At 47.8% G+C, this 21,635-nt stretch overlaps 1 protein-coding gene across 2 annotated transcripts in view; it reads left to right on the plus strand.

Moving 5' to 3' along the window:
• The window catches only part of PHIP (pleckstrin homology domain interacting protein), a 944,985-nt gene that overhangs the window by 41,360 nt on the left and 881,990 nt on the right, over nucleotides 1-21,635 (plus strand). For both annotated transcript variants that reach the window (XM_029595577.1, XM_029595576.1), the window contains exon 4: nucleotides 11,008-11,158. In XM_029595577.1, coding sequence (XP_029451437.1) covers nucleotides 11,008-11,158 — 151 coding nt within the window. The remainder of the gene's footprint in view (nucleotides 1-11,007; nucleotides 11,159-21,635) is intronic.

Here is a 21,635-nt window from a genome sequence, read left to right on the forward strand (position 1 = left end):
TTTAAAAAAGGATTGGATACGTTCTTGGAGGAGAAGTCCATTACCTGCTATTAATTGAGTTGACTTAGAAAATAGCCACTGCTATTACTAGCAATGGTAACATGGAATAGACTTAGATTTTGGGTACTTGCCAAGTTCTTATGGCCTGGATTGGCCACTGTTGGAAACAGGATGCTGGGCTTGATGGACCCTTGGTCTGGCCCAGTATGGCATGTTCTTATGTTCTTATTTTTCTTTTCTGTTAGTATCATACGACTTTCAATAAAAACTTATTGTAGCATTTTGGTTTGCTGATAGTAAATGTTTTTCAAGTGAACAAAAAACTAGATGCAATAACCAACAAAATCATTAAAAACATGGATTGTACATGCACAGTAAAATTTAAAAATGTACTTCAAACCGCTGGGTATGGCAAACAACTAGAACCATCACATGCATGAAAACGAAACTGTTTTATGTTCTGTAATTCAAAGAGAACTTAAAATGTACTTAATACAAATTAAAATATCTTTTTCACATTTTGTCAGCTATTTTTACAGGTATTTGATAACATTTTTCACATCAAAGTTCAGTTTCAGTAGAACTGCTGCTGGCATATTGTTATACAATTGATAAGTGTGAAGGCTCACACAATTCATGTATCTGATCCCGGCAGGTTGCAGTTCTATCATTTATGACTCAGTATTGTGCATATCTACAATGTAATCCAAGTTGGGCTTACATGCATTTCTATTTCTGGCTGTATTTACCTGGCAAATACATTATTGCTATATCTGCCTTTGTGCTCTCTACTGTACAAACTCCACTAGGAAAGTGAACTCAGGACCTTGCATGTCTTCACTAAAAATATTATAAGATGAACTTCTATATCTGAAAATGTTACTGTCCACCCTATTCAGATTTGCTCCACATATGGTCACACTCTAGAACAGCTGGCGGCACGTGTGCAAGTAAATGTTTCCCTCTTTCCTCTCATCTCTTTCTGAGGCACTTTGACTTCTATCTATATTCTATTTCTGACAATACTTATGTAGCATAGGAGCCTTGAACTGCAAAATTTGGCACCTGGATTTCAACAGGAACAGCTGAATGAAGAAATAAAAAATAAGAATTGTGGGCCAGTTTTGTAGCACACTTGTATGTTGCTAATAAACCTTTCCAAATCTCTGAAAACAGAGTAAACTTATCAACTCTGTCTCTTGGCAGAAACAATGAGAAGAGATAAAGGAAAATAAGTGACTCTAAACCAGAATGACAGTCATAAAAATGTAATCTGTAAGTGGTAGAGAATCTAATCCATGAGTTGTTACAGGTTGACACTGGATGGCAGCATAATACAGTAAATAGTATAGTACAAGCTCACATGCATGTAACCTACATGTGGTACTGGTGCAAAATGGCTCAAAAACACAATGACAATCCAAAAAAGTGATCTGTATATGTAGCAGAGGTTCTAAGCCATGAGAAACCACAGACACTGAAAGTTAGCATAGCGCAGGAAATATGTACAGTACAAGTACATGTGCACTCAGTGGTTCTAGGGTATTCCAGTTTTTTAGGAAAACCAAAGGGGGGGGGGTGAGGGGTGTTATCAGAAATTGAAGGTTGGCAAAAATGATTAAAAGTCAGGAAGTTTCAACTTGCAGTGATAATGTTTACCAATTTGGGCAAGCATTTATAGTTTTCAAATGCAAAAAACGTGCACTCAGTGGGTGTTGTGTTAAATTTCCAGAAATCAAAAAGTAAGTCTATTTTTGAATAAGTGGAATGAGAAAGTTTAATCCTTCTCAGTAGGGTCAAGCAATTTCCAAGGGTCAGCTAGGCCGATTGAATCTATTAAACCAGTAACAACAGTATGGACCTTAGAATGACACATTCTAACTTGAGACTGTTTGTCCAAAATAGGGTCCAATGGTTGGTTGAAATTCCCTCCAACAGTTAATTTGAAAAACTCCACTCATCAAATGAAAAGACACTGGTTGAAAGAAAACAGGGTCATCAGAATTTGGGGCATATAAACTTAAAAAAATTTGAATCTGTCATTCCTGATCAATACCAACACCAAATTCCATCTTCCCTCTACATCAACAGTATGATCCAAAACCTGGATCCCAAGTCTTTTGTGAAACAAAATAGCTACCACTCTCTTTTTAACAGCTGGACAGAAGAGCACATCCCCTGCCCAATCTTGCTTCAGTTTAAGATACTCTAAAGCAGAGAGGCGTGTTTCTTGTAACAAAGCCACATCTGCTTTCAGAGACCTCAAATAAGTTAAGACTTTCTTAAGCTTAATAGGGCATGATAAACCATTTATGTTTAAGGAACAACCTTTATATCAGAAATGGATGCCATTGCAAGAGAGAGAGGTGTACACAAATAACAAATACATGCAGTAGATGACATTTGGAAAAAAAATGCAGCAATATGAGTAAATCAACATAAAAGTACTCCTTGAAAAAGAAAAAAAAAAGTCATACACATCAGAAAAAGAATAAAGATCAAAACCTCCAATGAGGAGAGAGGCCATGCCTGTAAAACATGGGCCTCATGGCAGGAACTGAGCTAGCCAAGATTCAATGTGAATTACAATTGTAAAGATATTGCCACCCCCCCCCCCAAAACAAAAACCAGAAACTGCAACAGTGTTGAAAACAAAGGACTTAGAGCTCCATAGTGATAGCATAACATGATGAACAGAAGTAGACTGTAACTAGCACTTACATTTAAATGTCAATGTTCAAAATAGAGACAGAAGTAGACCAAACTAGGTTATAAAAAAAAATAAAACAAAACAAAAAAAAGAACCCAGTCATTTTATCTCTTGAGCAGACTCCAGTGAGGTAAAAAAAGTTCAAGTCATCGGGAGAATCAAATGATTAGGTTTTATTTTGGCAAGTTACCCACATCCTGGCCTGGTATAGCAGTCCATAGCGTGCCCTCAATGCTGGCAGATGAGGTCAGTAGGGCAGAAAAGCTTTAACAGCATTTGTCTTTGCCATGAGTTTAAAACTCATGGCATTGGTAGTGGTGCTGTTGGGTAACTTACCTAAGATCACCCTCCATGGAGAAGATCTGCAAGGCCTTCGACAAGGAGTTCTTCTCATACTTTCATATAGCATTTTATGCTTGTACAGGGACTCGCAGCATGATAGTAGGTTTCGCCAATCCTCCTAGGGCCTGTTATTTTGGATACAGATTGCCCTGTTTAAAAAAATAAAAATGCTTGTTGCTATCAAAAACAGTTTTTGCACTTTGGAACGGTTTTGTTTTTCTCCCTTTTCATTCGGGGCAGTCTGTAGCTAGGACTTTCCCATGTGTGAGGACTGCCATCCTGTTTGTTCTCCGAGAAAGCAGAGTTGCTTGCCTGTAATAGGTGTCTTCAGAGGATAGCAGAATGTCAATCTCCACAAAACCTGCCTATCTCCCCTGCATGGATGCTTAGTTTATAGAAACTTTGAAATCAAATTTCCTTGCCAGGCTCCATCTAATGATGGTACCCTTGTGTGAGAAATGACATCCTGCTGTTATTGGAGAAACACCTGTTACAGGTCAGGAACTCTGCTTTCTCTGAGGATAAAACAGGATGGCAGTCCTCACACATGGGGAAGCTCTATGTCTTAGCATATTAGATAAATAAAATGCAGAATATGTTCAAAGGACAAATTATTTGGTCACATCAGGTTCTGTAGAGGCATTTTGTTTTTTAGATGTTAGGCCAGCTGAAGATATTTTGCTTTGAAGGATAATCAGTAAGATCCTGTGAAGTATTCAAATTGGTATGCTTGCTTGTGCAAAACTGGAGGTGCTCTGGGAAAGATTGTAATACTTGTAAGATGACATGTTTGGTAGAGAAGTTGAGCAGTGATTTATATACAGTATTCTTTGCTTTAACTAGCAAACCTACATTACTCCTGGGGGAATTCTGTGCACAAAAACTTAAATTTCCTAGCGTGTAGCAGATGGAAATGGGTATAGTGTGCTCGTGCTAGCAGTTGGAGATGGATCTGACGTCAGCACGTGGTACATATACCCCTGCAGGAAGTGCAGGCGCTCAGTAATTTCCGTCTCCAAAGCAGTTTGGAGCTCCCTCACGCTCACTGAGCGTTTTTCCAAATTCTAACGGATAAATTCATAGAAGTCCTACCTGAAGACTAGCCCCGTACTCCTGCGGTGATACCATCGGGTCCCTCCCCCAGTTGAGTTTCCCGAGGTGATTTCCGTGGTCCCTCGGAGGTACGAGCCTCGGTCCGGTGGCCGATTCGTGGCAGGGACCTAGCCCCCCGAGTGAGAAGGGCGCGGCATAGAGGCAGCCTTGGTCCCGATCCGTTCGCGGTGAGGACTTGGCCCCCGAGCGAGACGAGTTCGGGCGTGGCCTAGAGGCAGTGGGTGCACTTCCTCGAGCGCGGCGGTGACGGTAATTACCCCCTCCCCCCACAGCCGCGGACCGCCCGGGTCGCAGCCGGGAAGTGCCGAAGATCAGGTAAGGGGTACATCTTTACTTTGCTGGTCTCCGAGGAAGCGAGGATTAGCGGGGTCTGCCTGCGTGGCAGCCCACCTAGGAGGTCGCCATTTTGCCTGCCTGCACGCCGTCACCATCTGCCCTGGTTCGCCGCCTCGCCCTAGCGCTCAGACCGGACTCAGCGCACAGGCGACGGGCGCGTATGTTAGGCGCCCGAAAATAACTGGGCGCACATTGATAATTGATAGGCGCACGTTGCTAGGCGCAAGTTGATAGGCGCACATCTTTGCGCATATTACAAAGCGCATACAGATAAGACGCGATGGAGCGTATGAGAGCCCATGCGTCCGCAGAGCCGGTACCTCTAGAATCAGGCATAAGAGCTCTAGGCCTCTGCTCAGCATGCCACCTCAGAGCCACACAGAGCGAGGAAGCAGACTCCCTATGTGCCCAATGTGAGGAGGCCCTGGGAGTTCCAGGCCAGGGCCGGTCCCAGCCCAGCATAATTGCTAGTTCCTCAGGGAACACCCTGGACCTAGCAGGCCGCGGTGAGCAGCCAGGGAACCCTAGAGACCCTGGTGCCCCTAAGGCTAGAACCTGCTTCGCTCTCATGGGTGGAATTATTCAAGGGGATTCACGCCTTTGTCAAGATGCAGTCTGATCCCCCGAAAGGACCCGTACGTACCGGATGACCCTACCCCTGGACCCTCAAGACCTAGGCACGGCCACCCGCCACCCGGAAGCCCCACTTATGGGGATTCAGATTGCTCTGTGGAAGATTAAGAGCTCCCCGATGAGGGAGAACTTCCCTCGGGGATAGAGCCGTATCGAACCATGAGACGCTTCTTTCTTAAGGAGGATCTCCCAGACCTGGTCTCTCAATGCCTGTCGGAGCTGGCTATCCCGGGCCACGGCACCCCAGGGGAACCTAGAATGAACCCCCTGCTGGAAGGCCTTCGTCAAACGGCCCACCACTTCCCCCTCATACAAGCAGCACAGCAGCTAATCGAACTCGAGTGGAATGCACCAGAGGCCTCATTCAAAGGGGTCGGGCCTTGTCCGGCATGTACCCCCTGGACCCGGCAACCAAGGAGCTGCTGGTGTGCCCCAAGGTAGACGCCATAGTTTGCACAATTGTGAAGCGCATCACCATTCCGGTGGAGGGAGGGGCGGCCCTCAAGGATGCACATGACCGGCGCATGGACGCCATTCTGAAACAAGCCTTTGAGGTGGCAGCCATGTCCCTACGAATTGCGACCTGCTGCACCGTGGTGACGCGTTCCTGTTTATCACAAGCCAGGAACAACACCCCGGGAGAAGAAATGGAATCAGCCTTCTCGTTCCTCACTGACGCTGCCTCCGACCTAGTCCGTACGGCAGCCAAGGGAGTGTCATCCTCAGTGGCGCAGCCAGGAGACAGCTCTGGCTACGAAATTGGTCAGCCGACTCCTCCTCCAAAACGCACCTTACCAGAATGCCCTTTAAGGGATCCATCCTGTTCGGCAGCGACCTCGAGAAACTGGCTAACAAATGGGGCGCCTCTCCATTGCCCCGTCTACCAGAAGACAAGTCAAGGAGGAACCAGCGCCCTCTTCCTAGGCCATCCAGAGGTAGAAGCTCTCAACGCTTCAACCCTTACAGGACTCGCTACCAAGCACCTCGTTTTCAGACCAGGAACCAGTCCTTTCGGACCAGGCACAGCAAGCGGGGAACCGGCTCGGGTTCGGGTCCCGGCCGCACCCCACAATGAGAATCAGCCGACCCATCTGGGGGAAGAAGCCGAAGGGGGCAGGCTAACCCTATTCTACCGCAGGTGGGTCGACCCGCAGGTGGGTCTACCGCAGGTGGGTCGACCCAGTGGGTCCTCGCCATTGTCCGGGAAGGGTATTACCTGGACTGCCTTCACCTCCCTCCGGACAAGTTTGTGGAGTCTCCTTGTCCGCCCCTCAAGAGGGCGGCGCTGGAAGCTACCTTGGGAAGGCTCCTGTCCCTAAAAGCCATAATCCCAGTGCCTGCATGGGAGATAAATTCTGGGCATTACTCCATTTATTTCATCGTGCCCAAGAAGGGGGGGGCACCTTCAGACCAGCCCTGGACCTCAAGTCGGTCAACCGGCACTTAAGGGTCCCAGGATTTCGCATGGAAACTCTGCGGTCAGTCCGAAGTGCCATACAGCCAGGGGAGTATCTCACATCCCTGGATCTGTCAGAAGCTTACTTCCATATCCCAATCCATCGGGATCATCAGCGCTACTTACGCTTCAAAGTCCTGGGACAACACTTTCAGTTCCGGGCTCTACCCTTCGGGTTAGCCACCGCGCCACGGATCTTTACCAAGGTAATAGTAGTGGTGGCGGCGTCACTCAGGAAGGAAGGAATTCTCGTCCATCCCTACCTAGACGATTGGCTGATCAGGGCAAAGTCACCGGAGGAGAGCCACCGGGCAACCAACAGTCATATCTCTTCTGGAAAGCCTAGGATGGGTAGTCAACACAAACAAGAGTTCCCTACAGCCTTTGCATTCGCTGGAATACCTCTGAGCCCGATTCGACACCCAGGGAGACAAAGTCAGCCTGACCTCCAAGAGGAAATTAAAACTCCGGAATCATTTGCAGACTTTGCTGAGCGCCACCCGGCCCACAGCGGGGGATTACCTACAGGTCCTCGGCCTAATGGCCTCCACTCTGGAAGTGGTACCATGGGCGCGGGCTCATATGAGACCGTTACAACGCGCCCTTCTATCTCTGTGGAGCCCACGATTACAGAACTACACCGTGCATCTACCTCTACCGGCCAGAGTACGGCATCAGTTATGGTGGTGGCTGCAGCCCGGCCACATGGGCCGGGGTTCAAAAATGTCCTCTCCAACCTGGACCCTGCTCACTACAGATGCCAGCCTGAGCGGCTGGGGAGCACACTGCGAAGAACTAACCGCCCAAGGGCGGTGGAACAGAGAAGAGTCGGGGTGCAACATCAACAGACTAGAGGCACGGGCAGTCAGGTTAGCATGCCTGCGATTTGCCCACAGACTTCGCAGCAGAGCAGTCAGAGTGATGTCGGACAATGCCACCACGGTGGCATACATCAACCGACAGGGCGGAACCAGAAGCCGGAAGGTATCCTTAGAAATAGCCCCCCTGATGGCGTGGGCGGAAGCAAATCTCCAGGACATCTCCGCCGTCCACATCGCCGGGAAGGACAATGCCACGGCAGACTTCCTCAGCAAAGAAAGCCTAAACCCGGGGGAATGGCAGCTGTCGTCCACGGCCTTCCAGATGATCACGGATCAGTGGGGGACGACGGGCATGGACCTACTAGTGGACAGGTCCAACGCTCAAGTACCCAGATATTTCAGTCGCAGGCGAGATCCTCTATCCCAGGGGATCGACGCCCTGGTACAGCCATGGCCTCAGGAGATCCTGCTATATGCCTTTCCCCCATGGCCCCTGCTGGGTGCCATTATACACAAGATTCAGCGGCACAGAGGCCTAGTTCTTCTGGTGGCCTCGGACTGGCCAAGAAGACCCTGGTACGCAGACATGAGAAGACTACTGGCAGGGGATCCTCTACCCCTGCCTCCTCACAGAGACCTGCGGCAAGGTCCCATCCTCCACGAGGATCCAGCTCAATTCTCTCTTACGGTCTGGCCATTGAGAGGGCTAGATTGAAGAAAAGGGGATACTCTGGGCCGGTAATAGATACACTCCTCCGTGCACGCAAGTTCTCCACATCACTAACTTATATAAGGATCTGGAGAGTATTTGAAGCCTGGTGCGAAACTCGCAGCACCAATCCACATGTCGCTAAAATCCCCATCATTTTGGATTTCCTGCAAGATGTGCTCCAGAATGGTCTGTTCCTGAATTCAATAAAGGTTCAGGTGGCAGCGCTATCTTGCTACGGCCCCAGGAGTGACGGCAACAGCATTGCCACACACCCAGACGTTTCACGTTTCCTGAAAGGAGTCAAACACATTCGCCCGCCACTGAAGTGGCCAGTGCCCCTGAGGAACCTCAACCTAGTTTTGGAATTCCTAGCGGGACCTGCCTTCAGATCCCCTCCGAGGCCTGTCCCTCCGTTTGTTAACCTTGAAGATGGTGTTCTTGCTGGCCGTGTGTTCAGCACGCCGCATCTCAGAGCTACAAGCACTGTCCTGCCGCGATCCGTTTCTCAGGATCACCCCAGGGGCTATCCATCTTCGCACGGTTCCTCCCTTCTTACCCAAAGTAGTCTCGCACTTCCACCTCAACCAAACCATATCCTTGCCAACAACGGAAGGTTTGAAGAAGTCTGAAGAAGGTCGAATACTGCGCCATCTCGACATCGGCAGGCTGCTGTCCAGATACCTGGAAATGTCGGAAGCAGTATGAAAGACGGACCATCTGTTCGTCCTTCACAGTGGGAAGAGGCAAGGTGAAGCGGCCTCACGGGCGACTATTGCCCACTGTATCAAAGAAGTTATCAAGGTGGCCTACGTAGAAGCGGGAAAACCACCACCTCTACGGATCAAGGCTCACTCTACCAGAGCACAAGCGGCCTCCTGGGCAGAAACTTAGGATGCTGTCGCCTGCGGAGATATGCAGAGTGGCAACGTAGTCCTCTATCCATACCTTCTCCAGATTCTACCGTCTGGACGTCCAGGCCAGGGAGGACACAGCATTTGCAAGGGCAATCCTAAAAGGACCTCGGGCAGCCTCCCACCCAGTCCGGGAGTAGCTTTTGTACATCCCATTTGTAATGAGTCCATCTGCTACACACGGGGAAATGGAGAGATTACTTACCTGATAATCTCGTTTTCCTTAGTGTAGGCAGATGGACTCAGCATCCCGCCCGGCTGCCGACATATATAGGGATTCACCGTTTCAAGGTAAGCTATGTTTCCTTACATTGGGCATCCACCCTGCCGGGTGTCTACGCCTTCCAGTTGAGAACACTGGCGGTCTCCAGCTACTGTCAATCGGTCAGGTTAATCATGTTCAGTTAATTGATCGGTCAGTCACACACATCCATAAAGCTTTTGCAAGGAAGATTACTGAGCGTTTGCACTTCCTGCAGGGGTATATGTACCACGTGCTGACGTCAGATCCGTCTCCAACTGCTAGCACGAGCACACTATACCCATTTGTAATGAGTCCATCTGCCTACACTAAGGAAAACGAGATTATCAGGTAAGTAATCTCTCCAATTCTGCAAACTTTATATTGGTCAAAATACAATTTACATGACAGTCTTTAAGTAATTACATTTTAAATTAATACAGAAAAAAGTTATTACTTAAAGATGCAGAATTTTAAATATTTTGAGGAGAATTTCCCTAGAAATTCACTGTAAGAGTGTCCCTTCCAGTTGCTTTCCCAACTCCCTTGGCTACTTTGCCCTCTCAGGCTCCAACTCCTCCACCTGCCAGTATCTCTCCCCTCCACCTCTCTAGGCCCAAGCCCTTCCACTCTATTGCCAGTCCCAGAGTTTGACCCTGTTCTCAGTACTGCTCCTCACACAGGCTCCCTCTGCTCTTCCCTGTCTCACACACATGCTCCTTCTCTCTAATACACATACACACACCCTCATACATGCTCCCCCCCACACACCTTTTCATACACATGAGCTCCCAATCTCTCTCACACATTCACAATCTCCTCATATAGGCTCCCTCTCTCTCTCTCTGAAACCCACACTCAAGCATCCCCTCCCCCCCGATCTCTAACCTCCCATTCTCACACCCTCCCCTCATATAGGCTCCCTCTCTTTCTGAAACCCACACTCAAGCATCCCACCCCTGCTCTCTTACCTCCCATGCTCTCTCTCACCCCCCCCCCCCACACACATTCTTTTTCACTGGGGCCTTCCTTCTTTGCTGCGAGAGGAGCACACTCCGTTCATGGCACACGGGGGCCTTCCTTCTTTGCCACGAACGGCGCGCCTGGGCCTTCATCTTCGCTGTGAACGGAGCGTGTCCCGCAGCACACGCAGGCCTGCATCTTCGCGCGCTCCGTTCAGGCATGCCAGGGTGTCCTTTGCTATTTTCTGCGTAGAATTTGGCAATTCTGTGCAGGAGGTGAATTCTGCGCTCCGCAGTAGCACAGAATTCCCCCAATACTCCTACATGGAGGATTGACTAAATAACATGTTCAAAAATTTGAGTATGCCTTTCATGTAGAAGTAGAGCAGAAAGTCAAAACACTTTTGTCGGATTACTTAAAATTAATGTATGCTAAGTGGTTGGTTGGATTTCTTTTATTACAAATGTTTTGCAATATATATGTAATATTAGTTTCCTTTTTAAGTAAAGAGGAAATTATATATAAAAAAGGGTAATGTTTGAAAAGTCACCAAAAAAATTGTCATTGTGACATTTTTCCTTGAAATCCTACTGATCATGTAAGATATATATTTTTATATGCTGAACATGTTTAAAATATTTTTCAGTCATTGAAAATTGAGGTAGGAAACAATGGAACGTGAGACAGAAAAGTTCTTAGAAATGTACTTGTTCAATTTTCAAACAAGTTGAGAGGTAATATTTTTCTTGTATATCTGTAATTGTCCTAGGTGAAGTATTATAGGCATTTGACACCTGATCATTTGCTGCAAATATGTCAACGACTTGGTCCACTTCTAGAACAAGAAATTCCTCAGAGCGTCCCTGGAGTGCAGACATTGCTAGGAGCTGGTCGTCAGTCTTTGCTGCGGACAAGCAAAAGTAGGGTTATTTAATAACTAAACTCATTTGTAAATGTTTAGCTGTTTAATTGATATGATGCAATGTAAATGTTTTACTATATTCCATGTACCTTAATACTCTGTGTCCCACTCTACCCCTTCTTAACCCAGTTAAAAATCGTATTTGACAGAAGCAGGTGGAAAATGTCATATATGACTGGAAAAACAGAGCTTCCTGGTTATCAATCATTATAAAAAGTGAATTTCCCATCTGCTTGTCTGCTAACAGTGACCTCTTGCTGTGAATTGATCACATTGCAGGTAAACATTTCACATAATGCATTGTTTCATATAAGCATCTTTTAAGTTACAGATGTAGTGGTTTTACATATGATGGCAAACCTTTTGGCCTTAAAGGATATGGTGCTGTTTCTGAGGGAGGGGTCTTAGAGGTTTATTGGTGGGGACAGAGGGGGCCCTTTGAGGTTTAGTGGGGAAAAGGGAGGTCTCCTCAGATTCAGTGAAGAAAATCAAATTAAGAGAAATGCTCACCAGTTCCTGCTTGTTAGCACGAGCCTTCAGTGGTGCCAGCTTCCTGCTGTATTTTTGTTTTCCTTGGATCCATTTAGGTTGAACACCAGCCTTCCCTACTGGATCATGTTAAAATGCAACTGTGGCTCCTTTCAGTAGCATGGTCAAATACTTCTGGAATTGCTGCTGCAGCCATGCCACTGCCACCCCCCCATCCTCAGCACAGCCACCAGACACAGGAATAAATAAAAATGCTCTTGCTGCTAATCCTTTGCGTCTGTACTGCTGACTGTGACAACACATCCCAGGTCTCTCCAGCTTGGGGCTCAGCCACTTTGTTTATTATGTGCATATTGCAATCTTTCCTCCAAATTTTGTGTTCAGTGCAGTTCACATAAAAACAGAAAAAAAAACTGAAAGGAGCAGCTACAAAAGTAAGAAATGTCCAAGAGGCGTGGTCATTGTTAAAAAATACCATTCTAGAAGCACAATCCAGATGTATTCCACACATTAAGAAAGGTGGAAAGAAGGCAAAACGATTACCGGCATGGTTAAAAGGGGAGGTGAAAGAAGCTATTTTAGCCAAAAGATCTTCATTCAAAAATTGGAAGAAGGATCCAACAGAAGAAAAATAGGATAAAGCATAAACATTGGCAAGTTAAATGTAAGACATTGATAAGACAGGCTAAGAGAGAATTTGAAAAGAAGTTGGCTGTAGAGGCAAAAACTCACAGTAAAAACTTTTTAAAATATATCCAAAGCAGAAAGCCTGTGAGGGAGTCAGTTGGACCGTTAGATGATCAAGGGGTTAAAGGGGCACTTAGAGAAGATAAGGCCATCGCGGAAAGATTAAATGATTTCTTTGCTTCGGTGTTTACTTGAAGAGGATGTTGGGGAGGTACCCGTAATGGAGAAGGTTTTCATGGGTAATGATTCAGATGGACTGAATCAAATCACGGTGAACCTAGAAGATGTGGTAGGCTTGATTGACAAACCGAAGAGTTGTCAGGATGGTATACACCCCAGAGTTCTGAAGGAACTAAAAAATGAAATTTCAGACCTATTAGTAAAAATTTGTAACTTATCATTAAAATCATCCATAGTACCTGAAGACTGGAGGATAGCAAATGTAACCCCAATATTTAAAAAGGGCTCCAGGGGCGATCCGGCAAACTACAGACTGGTTAGCCTGACTTCAGTGCCAGGAAAAATAGTGGAAAATGTTCTAAACATCAAAATCACAGAACACATAGAAAGACATGGTTTAATGGAACAAAGTCAGCATGGCTTTACCCAGGGCAAGTCTTGCCTCACAAATCTGCTTCACTTTTTTGAAGGAGTTAATAAACATGTGGATAAAGGTGAACCGGTAGATATAGTATACTTGGATTTTCAGAAGGCGTTTGACAAAGTTCCTCATGAGAGGCTTCTAGGAAAAGTAAAAATTCATGGGATAGGTGGCGATGTCCTTTCGTGGATTGCAAACTGGCTAGAAGACAGGAAACAGAGAGTAGGATTAAATGGGCAATTTTCTCAGTGGAAGGGAGTGGACAGTGGAGTGCCTCAGGGATCTGTATTGGGACCCTTACTTTTCAATGTATTTATAAATGATCTGGAAAGAAATACGACGAGTGAGATAATCAAATTTGCAGATGACACAAAATTGTTCAGAGTAGTTAAATCACAAGCAGATTGTGATAAATTGCAGGAAGATCTTGTGGGACTGGAAAATTGGGCATCCAAATGGCAGATGAAATTTAATGTGGATAAGTGCAAGGTGATGCATATAGGGAAAAATAACCCATGCTATAATTACACAATGTTGGGTTCCATATTAGGTGCTACAACCCAAGAAAGAGATCTAGGTGTCATAGTGGATAACACATTGAAATCGTCAGTACAGTGTGCTGCGGCAGTCAAAAAAGCAAACAGAATGTTGGGAATTATTAGAAAGGGAATGGTGAATAAAACGGAAAATGTCATAATGCCTCTGTATCGCTCCATGGTGAGACCGCACCTTGAATACTGTGTACAATTCTGGTCGCCGCATCTCAAAAAAGATATAATTGCGATGGAGAAGGTACAGAGAAGGGCTACCAAAATAAGGGGAATGGAACAACTCCCCTATGAGGAAAGTCTAAAGAGGTTAGGACTTTTCAGCTTGGAGAAGAGACTGAGGGGGGATATGATAGAGGTGTTTAAAATCATGAGAGGTCTAGAACGGGTAGATGTGAATCGGTTATTTACTCTTTCGGATAGTAGAAAGACTAGGGGGCACTCCATGAAGTTAGCATGGGGCACATTTAAAACTAATCGGAGAAAGTTCTATTTTACTCAACGCACAATTAAACTCTGGAATTTGTTGCCAGAGGATGTGGTTAGTGCAGTTAGTATAGCTGTGTTTAAAAAAGGATTGGATAAGTTGTTGGAGGAGAAGTCTATTACCTGCTATTAAGTTCACTTAGAGAATAGCCACTGCCATTAGCAATGGTAACATGGAATAGACTTAGTTTTTGGGTACTTGCCAGGTTCTTATGGCCTGGATTGGCCACTGTTGGAAACAGGATGCTGGGCTTGATGGACCCTTGGTCTGACCCAGTATGGCATTTTCTTATGTTCTTATGTTCTTAACTGTCTTGACAGTGCAGCCTGAATAGATATTGTTGCCGCTTTCCCTTTTGCAGACAGCAGTGTTGTCTCATTTTTTTCCATCAATAAGCTGAATTATCCATGATGTGGGAGATGTCGTCTGGTGGCACCGAGCGGCTTTGTGTCTCCTAGCTATTTGAGTTTTTACTCTACTGAGCATGTGTGCGAGTTCCCGCGTTGGCATTGCATCATGAGGACTGTTAGAAGATTATAGAAAGGATAGAGGTTTTCCCGGAGATAAACAGCATGAATTAGCCATGCTGTCTGGGACGTCCTCCAGGCAGCTAGGTGGCAGAGCTCTCAAAGATCACTGAGCTTTGTCAGTGATGTGCGCCTGCATCTTCCTTCTTGCGCCGCCCTGAGTCTCCTCAGTCCATTTTTTCCACGCGACTGACTGCACGCGGAGCTCTCACCTCTCTTCAGAGAAGTTAAAAAAAAAAAAAAAAAAAAAAAAAGGAAAATTCTGCCGTCTTGTCGACATGCCATGGCCACCGGGGTTCAAATTTTGCCAGTGTGGCAAAATAATATCTGTAACGGACGGCCACGACCGGTGCTACATTTGCCTGGGCCCGAACCATAATATGCCCCTTCAGAGGACTCTGTCAGATCTTCTCCGGGGCCTCCCAGGACCTCTAAGGAGCCCACCCGGCGTCGAGCCTCCTTGGTTGTGCCTCCCGGTGCGTCCGGGCTGGCACCAAAGCGAATGCACACGGCGCCGGACATACGTCAAAGACGCCAAAGACATCGTCTGTGTTGACGGCGCTGAAGACATCGCCAACGCATCAATGCACAGATGCTGTACTGACCCACCGACGCAGCTGCGTCGAAGAGCTATCCGCACAACGCAGCGTTGGCGCCCACGCACAAGCCGAAGCACCGTAGTTCAGCGATGCTGACGCATGGTGCATCCAAGCCACCTAAGAAGCATGCTTCCAGGCACAAACGGCCCAGGGAGCCTTCTCCCCTTTTGGTGGTAGATTCTTATGTGGGACCTTCTTCACCAGCAGTCTCACAAGGTTCTTCAGCTTCGTCCACCATATTCTCAGGCGTCTCCACGGCCTCCCAGTACCGGACGAAGGTAGGCCGTCAGGAGCCTTTACACAGCAAAGACACACAACCTGCGGATACCAATCGGACCAGGGGTTTGGACAGTGACATACTGCTAGTGGCGGTGCCTCCAGGTAGCGCTCCGACACAGCCAAGACCATTTCCTCAGACCAGCTTGGCCTCTCAAGCGATGTCACAAATCTCCCTCATACTCTCACAGTTTCTCTCGACTGTAGAATAGCAAGGTCAGTATCCACATGTGATAAGCCCCTGGATGCCCCTATGTCACCGCAGGACAGCCCCAGTCTGGAGCTTTCTCCTACTGGACAGCCTCCTCTGCTGTCTCCGCCTGCAAAAGATTCTCCCCAGCCGTCCACTTCGCCATGCTCCTCCACAGGAATCCCTTCGGACCCTGCTGAGTTACTACCCGAGCCCGTCTCTCCACCAGAGGATCTTTCTTATTCCAAGTTCCTGGAAAAGGTGGGGCAATGCCTCAATGTAGAGACTCGGAAAATTCCTGACCCCAGGCAGGAGATTATGGGGATCCTCAAAATTTTCGACACACCTTCGGAGCCTACAGCCTTACCTTCCCACACTGTCCTGGACGAGGATATGGATAAGGCCTGGGAATCCCCCTTTGCGGGGCAACCAACATTACGGAAAACGGATTTAAAATTTCGTATGCACCAGTCACCTTATTACTCCATGGTACAGTTTCCGCACGCCTCTGTAGTGGTGAAATCCGCCATGCAGAAGGCCAAAAAGTCCCGGCTCCACTCAAATACTCCTCCGGACAAGGACTCTAAGTATTTGGATGATTTTGGAAAAAAGGTGCTCCAATCCCGCATGTTGAGTGCAAAAATTCAGCATCAATTCTATATTACACAGTATTTGTACGACTCTCTCCATTCTCTCAAGCCCTTGCTACAAGCTGCATCTCCAGACAACCGTCCTCCCGAGGAGTACCATGACCTAGAGGAAGAATTATGACATCTCCTCCGTATGGTGTATGAAGGTTTTGACACTTCAGCGAAGACCAATGCTATTGCGGCGCTTGGCATGGCTACGGGCAAGCACCTTTCTTGAAGATGTCCACGAGAAGCTAGCGAACCTGCCTTGTCTCCCAGATAGCCTCTTTGAGGATAAGCTGAGGGAGACGGTTGCATAACTTAGAGCAGAAGGTGACCGTCATGTCTCTAACCGCTCCATCTGATGCGGCTTTTTCGAGGCGCTCCTTCCCCTACAAAAAACAGTATTTCCCGCGTCGCTCGTACTGGCCATATCCATCCTTCAGGCCTGCTTCATACCCGCTAAATTGTCCACAGCCTTCACAATAGCAGGGACCTTGGAAGTGTCCTCGCCTGTCTTCAGACCCCAGCACCTCTAAAGCCCCTCAGAGTTTTTAGGGCACAAGTCCCCACTGCTAGCACTGCCTTTGGTGGGAGGCAGGCTCTCCCACTTTCTCCCAGCCTGGGCAGCCATCACATCAGACCTTTTGGTTTTACACATCATTTGGGATGGATACTCCCTCAGTTTCTATTCTCTCCCATCTCTACCTCACCTAGTTTGCCAAAAACACCCCAATGCACACTGCGGATCCCTGCTGCAGGAGGTCAACCACCTGCTCAAGCAGCGGTGCATTCGGGAGCTGCCCTCCTTGCAGTTCCACCAGGGCTTCTACTCCCAATACTTCCTCATTCTCAAGAAATCGGGTGGTCTCCAGCCAATCCTGGACCTCTGTTCTCTCAACAGATACCTGTCAAAGGAAAAATTTAAGATGACATCCCTTAAGTCCATCCTGCCCTTCCTTCGTCCCAAAGATTGGATGTGCTCACTGGACCTGAAGGATGTGTATGCACATATACCGATGCATCCTACATCTTGGTGGTACCTATGTTTCACAGTCAATGGCTGCCATTTCCAGTACAACGTTCTCCCATTTGGCTTTTCTTCCGCTCCCAGGGTTTTCATCAAATCTCTAGTGATAGCGGTGGCTCACCTCCGACGACAGGGGAGTCAGATATTTCCCTACCTGAGTGGCTGCTGGTGGCCCCCGACCAATCCACCCTATGGAGCAACCTCCTCAGAACCATTTCTTGCATGGACAGCCTGGGCTTATTGGTAAACTATGAAAAATCAAACCTACCACCCACTTAGGTCTTGCAGTTCATCGGGGCTTGCATAGACACCATTGCAAGATCGAGCCTTCCTGCTGGAGTCCTGGGTGCTTGCCCTGATAACACTAGCTTGTCGCCTCCAAGTGGCCACCACTGCTCCGGCCCGCCAACTACTCATCATTCTCGGTCACATGGCTGCCTCGGTCTGTCGTACCTCACAGTTGACTGCATATGCGATGTTTACAGTGGGGCCTGAAGGACCAGTGGATCCAGTTCTTCAGTCCTCTCTCCACTCCTGTCACTCTTACAGCCAACATGAAAAAGGATCTGGAGTGGTGGCTGACGCCATCGGTTCTCATGTCTAGCCTTCCTCTCCGGCCTCCTCTACATCACACGATCCTCACCACGGACGCTTCCACCAAGGGGTGGGGTGCCCATCTCTTAAGGCTTATGGTCCGCCTGGGAATGGTCACAACAAATAAACCTCCTGGAACACTGTGTCATTTGGAACATTCTTCGGGCCTTTGAGCATACCCTCTGCGGAAAGACTGTCATGGTCCATACGGACAATCAAGTCGCCATGTTCTACATCAGCAAAGGAGGGTCAGGTTCCTGGAACCTTTGCAGGGAAGCTGTCTGAATCCTGGAATGGGCAGGGAGCAGATCAATCTCCCTTCAGGCCACTTACCTGCCTGGGATCAACAACTCCAGGGCCAACAGACTGAGTAGGATATTCTACCCCCATGAGTGGGAACTCCAGGATGTAGCAGATCAAATATTTCGCACTTTGGGTCTTCCCCTAATCGACCTCTTTGCAACAGAGCAGAACAGGAAGGTCAGGGCCTTTTGCTCGTTGTATCCCAGTTAACCACAGACTAGTGCAGGGTGCATTCCTCATAGACTGGACGGAGGATCTACTCTACGCTTTCCCTCCGATACCTCTCATTTCCTGTACAGTCCAGAAATGCATAGAGTACAACACGGACCTAATTCTCATTGCTCCGGTGTGGGCCCGGCCACCGTGATATGCCTACCTAGTTCAGTTATCAGTGGGCCAACCGATTCTCCTGGGCAGCAGTTCATGCCTCCTCACCCAGGAAGGGGGCTCTCTTTTTCATCCGCTCTACTCTTCTCTGAATCTCACTGCATGGAGATTGAAAGGCTGGTATTCCACCACTTGAACCTTTCTCCTCAGCTTCAGGATATTCTGGTCTCATCCAGGAAACCCTCTACAAGACTCAAGTATCAACAGAAATGGGCACGCTATGCCTCCTGGTGCTCGGATAATGGCGCAGACCTGCTCACCTGTCCGCCGGAGCATCTCCTGGACTACCTTCATCTGCTCTACCAGAGGGGGCTGGCCACAGCTTCGGTTCAAGTTCACCTCAGTGCCATGGCTGCCTACCACTCTCCGCTCAATGAGGCGCCAATCTCCTGTTACCTATTCATCTCCAGATTCATGAAAGGGGTTCTACATCTTTGGCCCCTGGTCTGAAAACCTCCAGTCCCATGGGATATAAACATCATGCTAGAACAATTAATGCTACCACCCTTTTGAACCACTGAACACTTGTCATCCCAGGTTCCTCTCCTGGAAGGTGCTCTTCTTGGTAGCCCTCACATCCGCAAAACGTGTCAGCGAAAGCCCTAGTACACTACCTGCCCTACCTAGAGTTTTATCGTAACAAGGTTACGCTGTGTACGCATCCCGCATTCCTCCCAAAAGTAGTATCAGCTTTCCCCATCAACCAATCCATCGCCCTCCTAACGTTTTACCCAAAGCCTCATGCCAATGAGGGTGAGCGTAGACTACATACGCTGGATTGTAAACGAGCTCTTGCGTATTATAAACACCGTACACATTCTGATCGCAGAGTCTCCCAGTTCTTTGTCTCCTTTGACCTGACATCGCAGGACTTCCAGTTTCCAAGAGAACACTCTCGACTTGGATCTCAAACTGTATTCAATTGTGCTATTGAAAGCATTCGGAGACCCTGCCCGCCACCCCTAAGGCGCACCAGGTCTGTGCTATGGCTGCTTCAATAGTTCATCTCCATGAGGTGCCTCTTCTGGACATTTGCAAGGCAGCCACATGGTCCTCGCTACACACATTCGCATCCCACTACTGTTTAGACAAGTAGACAGTGGATAATGCACGCATGGGAAAGACAACTCTTATGTCGGGCACTTCTTGAATGCCGCGACGACAACACACAAGAACTCTCCGCATGTTGTTCTACTGTCTTGAGTGCATTGCCTCACTTCATCATGGACACATGATCTGAAATATCTGCGCTCAATACTTCAGCTGGGGACTCCCAGACAGCATGGCTAATTCATGCTGCTCATCTACGAGAAAAGAACAAGTTTGCTTACCGTAAACTATGTTTTCCATAGATAGCAGATGAATTAGCCATGCTGACCCTCCTGGACAGTTACCTGTGCTGCATCTCGAATTGCTTGGATACGGACTGAGGAGATTCAGGGCAGCGAGGGAAGATAGACACAGGCGCACAGTGATCTTTGAGAGCTCCTCCACCTAGCTGCTCGGAGGACGTTCCAGACATCATGACTAATTCATCTGCTATCTGCGGAAAGCACCATTTACGGTAAGCAAACTTGCTCTTTTTGACCGATAACGAATCATGACATACTAAGTTCGAGTAACAAGATATGTCTATATCTCTGAGGTCTTTTCCTCCCATTTCTTATTTATATATATACATATACATATATATACATATATATACATATATATATATATATATATATATATATATATATATATATATATATATATATATATATATATTTTTTTTTTCCCTCACAGGACAAGCAGGATGGTAGGCCTCACATATAGGTGATATCACAGGATGGAGCCCAATTAAGGAACACTTTTGTCAAATTTCTAGAACTTTGACTGGCCCCTACTGGGCATGCCCAGCATGGCACCAACCCTGCAGCCAGTAGGGGTCCCTCTTTAGTCTTCTTTTTTCCATGCAGCAGTAGCCACGCGGTTAAGGAGTTCTGCAAAGATTCCTGACAGGAATTTTCCTCATGGAATTATTTAAAGTTAAATTGCCCCACAGGGGTCCCTCCGTTAACCTTTTTCAGTCCACGGTACTCCGGTAAGTTTTTACCCGTTTTCTATCGATTACCGTCAAGTTTGGCCCTCGTTGCCTACTGGCCATCGACCGTATCGCGGCTCGATTTTTCTATGGCCATAGCGTCTGGGTTCCGTCAGTGTCCGGACTGTACTCGTACCATGTCCATTACAGACCCGCATAAAGTCTGTGTAATGTGTCTTGGATGAGAGCACGATGTCTTGACCTGCACCAAATGTGCCCTAATGACACCAAAAGGTCGCAAGGCCAGAATGGAGAAGATAGGACTTCTTTTCCGTGCTCAAACCCCGACTCCGTCCATTGCATCGACGTCATGTGAACCGGCACTGTCAACGTCACGTCAGCAGCGACCGGTGACCGCCTGGCGTCTATCACTTCTCGGCCTTCAACACCCTCTTCCCCCCCCTCAGGACCGAGGGGATCTTAAGGAGAAACATCACCATCGTCACCGAAAGTCTCGGACCATCGAGGCATTGAAACCATCGACCTCTCCATCGTCCGAGCCGCCGCCGAAGAAACCCCGTCCAGAAAAGTCACCGACCTTTTTGGCGACCAGGTCACCAAGGCAATCCTCACCCGACAGGGCGTCGGGAGCCGTGACTCCGCCTCTAAAGGTGGTCCCTTTGGCTACGCCTCTGCCTCCTTCTTCTGTTCCGGAGCTGGGGCTGCTTGCTCCAGGGCTCCGAGAAGAACTGGACCGGATGGTTCAGGAGGCCATCGATAAGGCGATGCACCGGCTCCAGGTTCCCCCGGCACCGATATCAGTATCAATAGTGGAACCGAGCACCGACCCGATTCCAGCAGCATTAGCACCGCTGCTATTGAGGATGGAAGCGCTTATTGCTGCTTTTCCACCGGTGGACCCCGGGTCACCGATGGCTTCGGTGCCCTCCCCGCTGACTTTATCATCGGGAGGAGAAAAACCGTTCCGCATCCCTCCATCGGGAGTTCTGCCTCAGCCATCGAGATCGATACAGATACCTCCATCGGTGCCATCGAGCCATCCACCGATGCCATCAATGCCTGCGCCAGGGCCTTCATTGCTTTC

This window comes from Rhinatrema bivittatum, chromosome 3 (assembly GCF_901001135.1).
Source record: "Rhinatrema bivittatum chromosome 3, aRhiBiv1.1, whole genome shotgun sequence".
Taxonomy (NCBI): Eukaryota; Metazoa; Chordata; class Amphibia; order Gymnophiona; family Rhinatrematidae; genus Rhinatrema; species Rhinatrema bivittatum.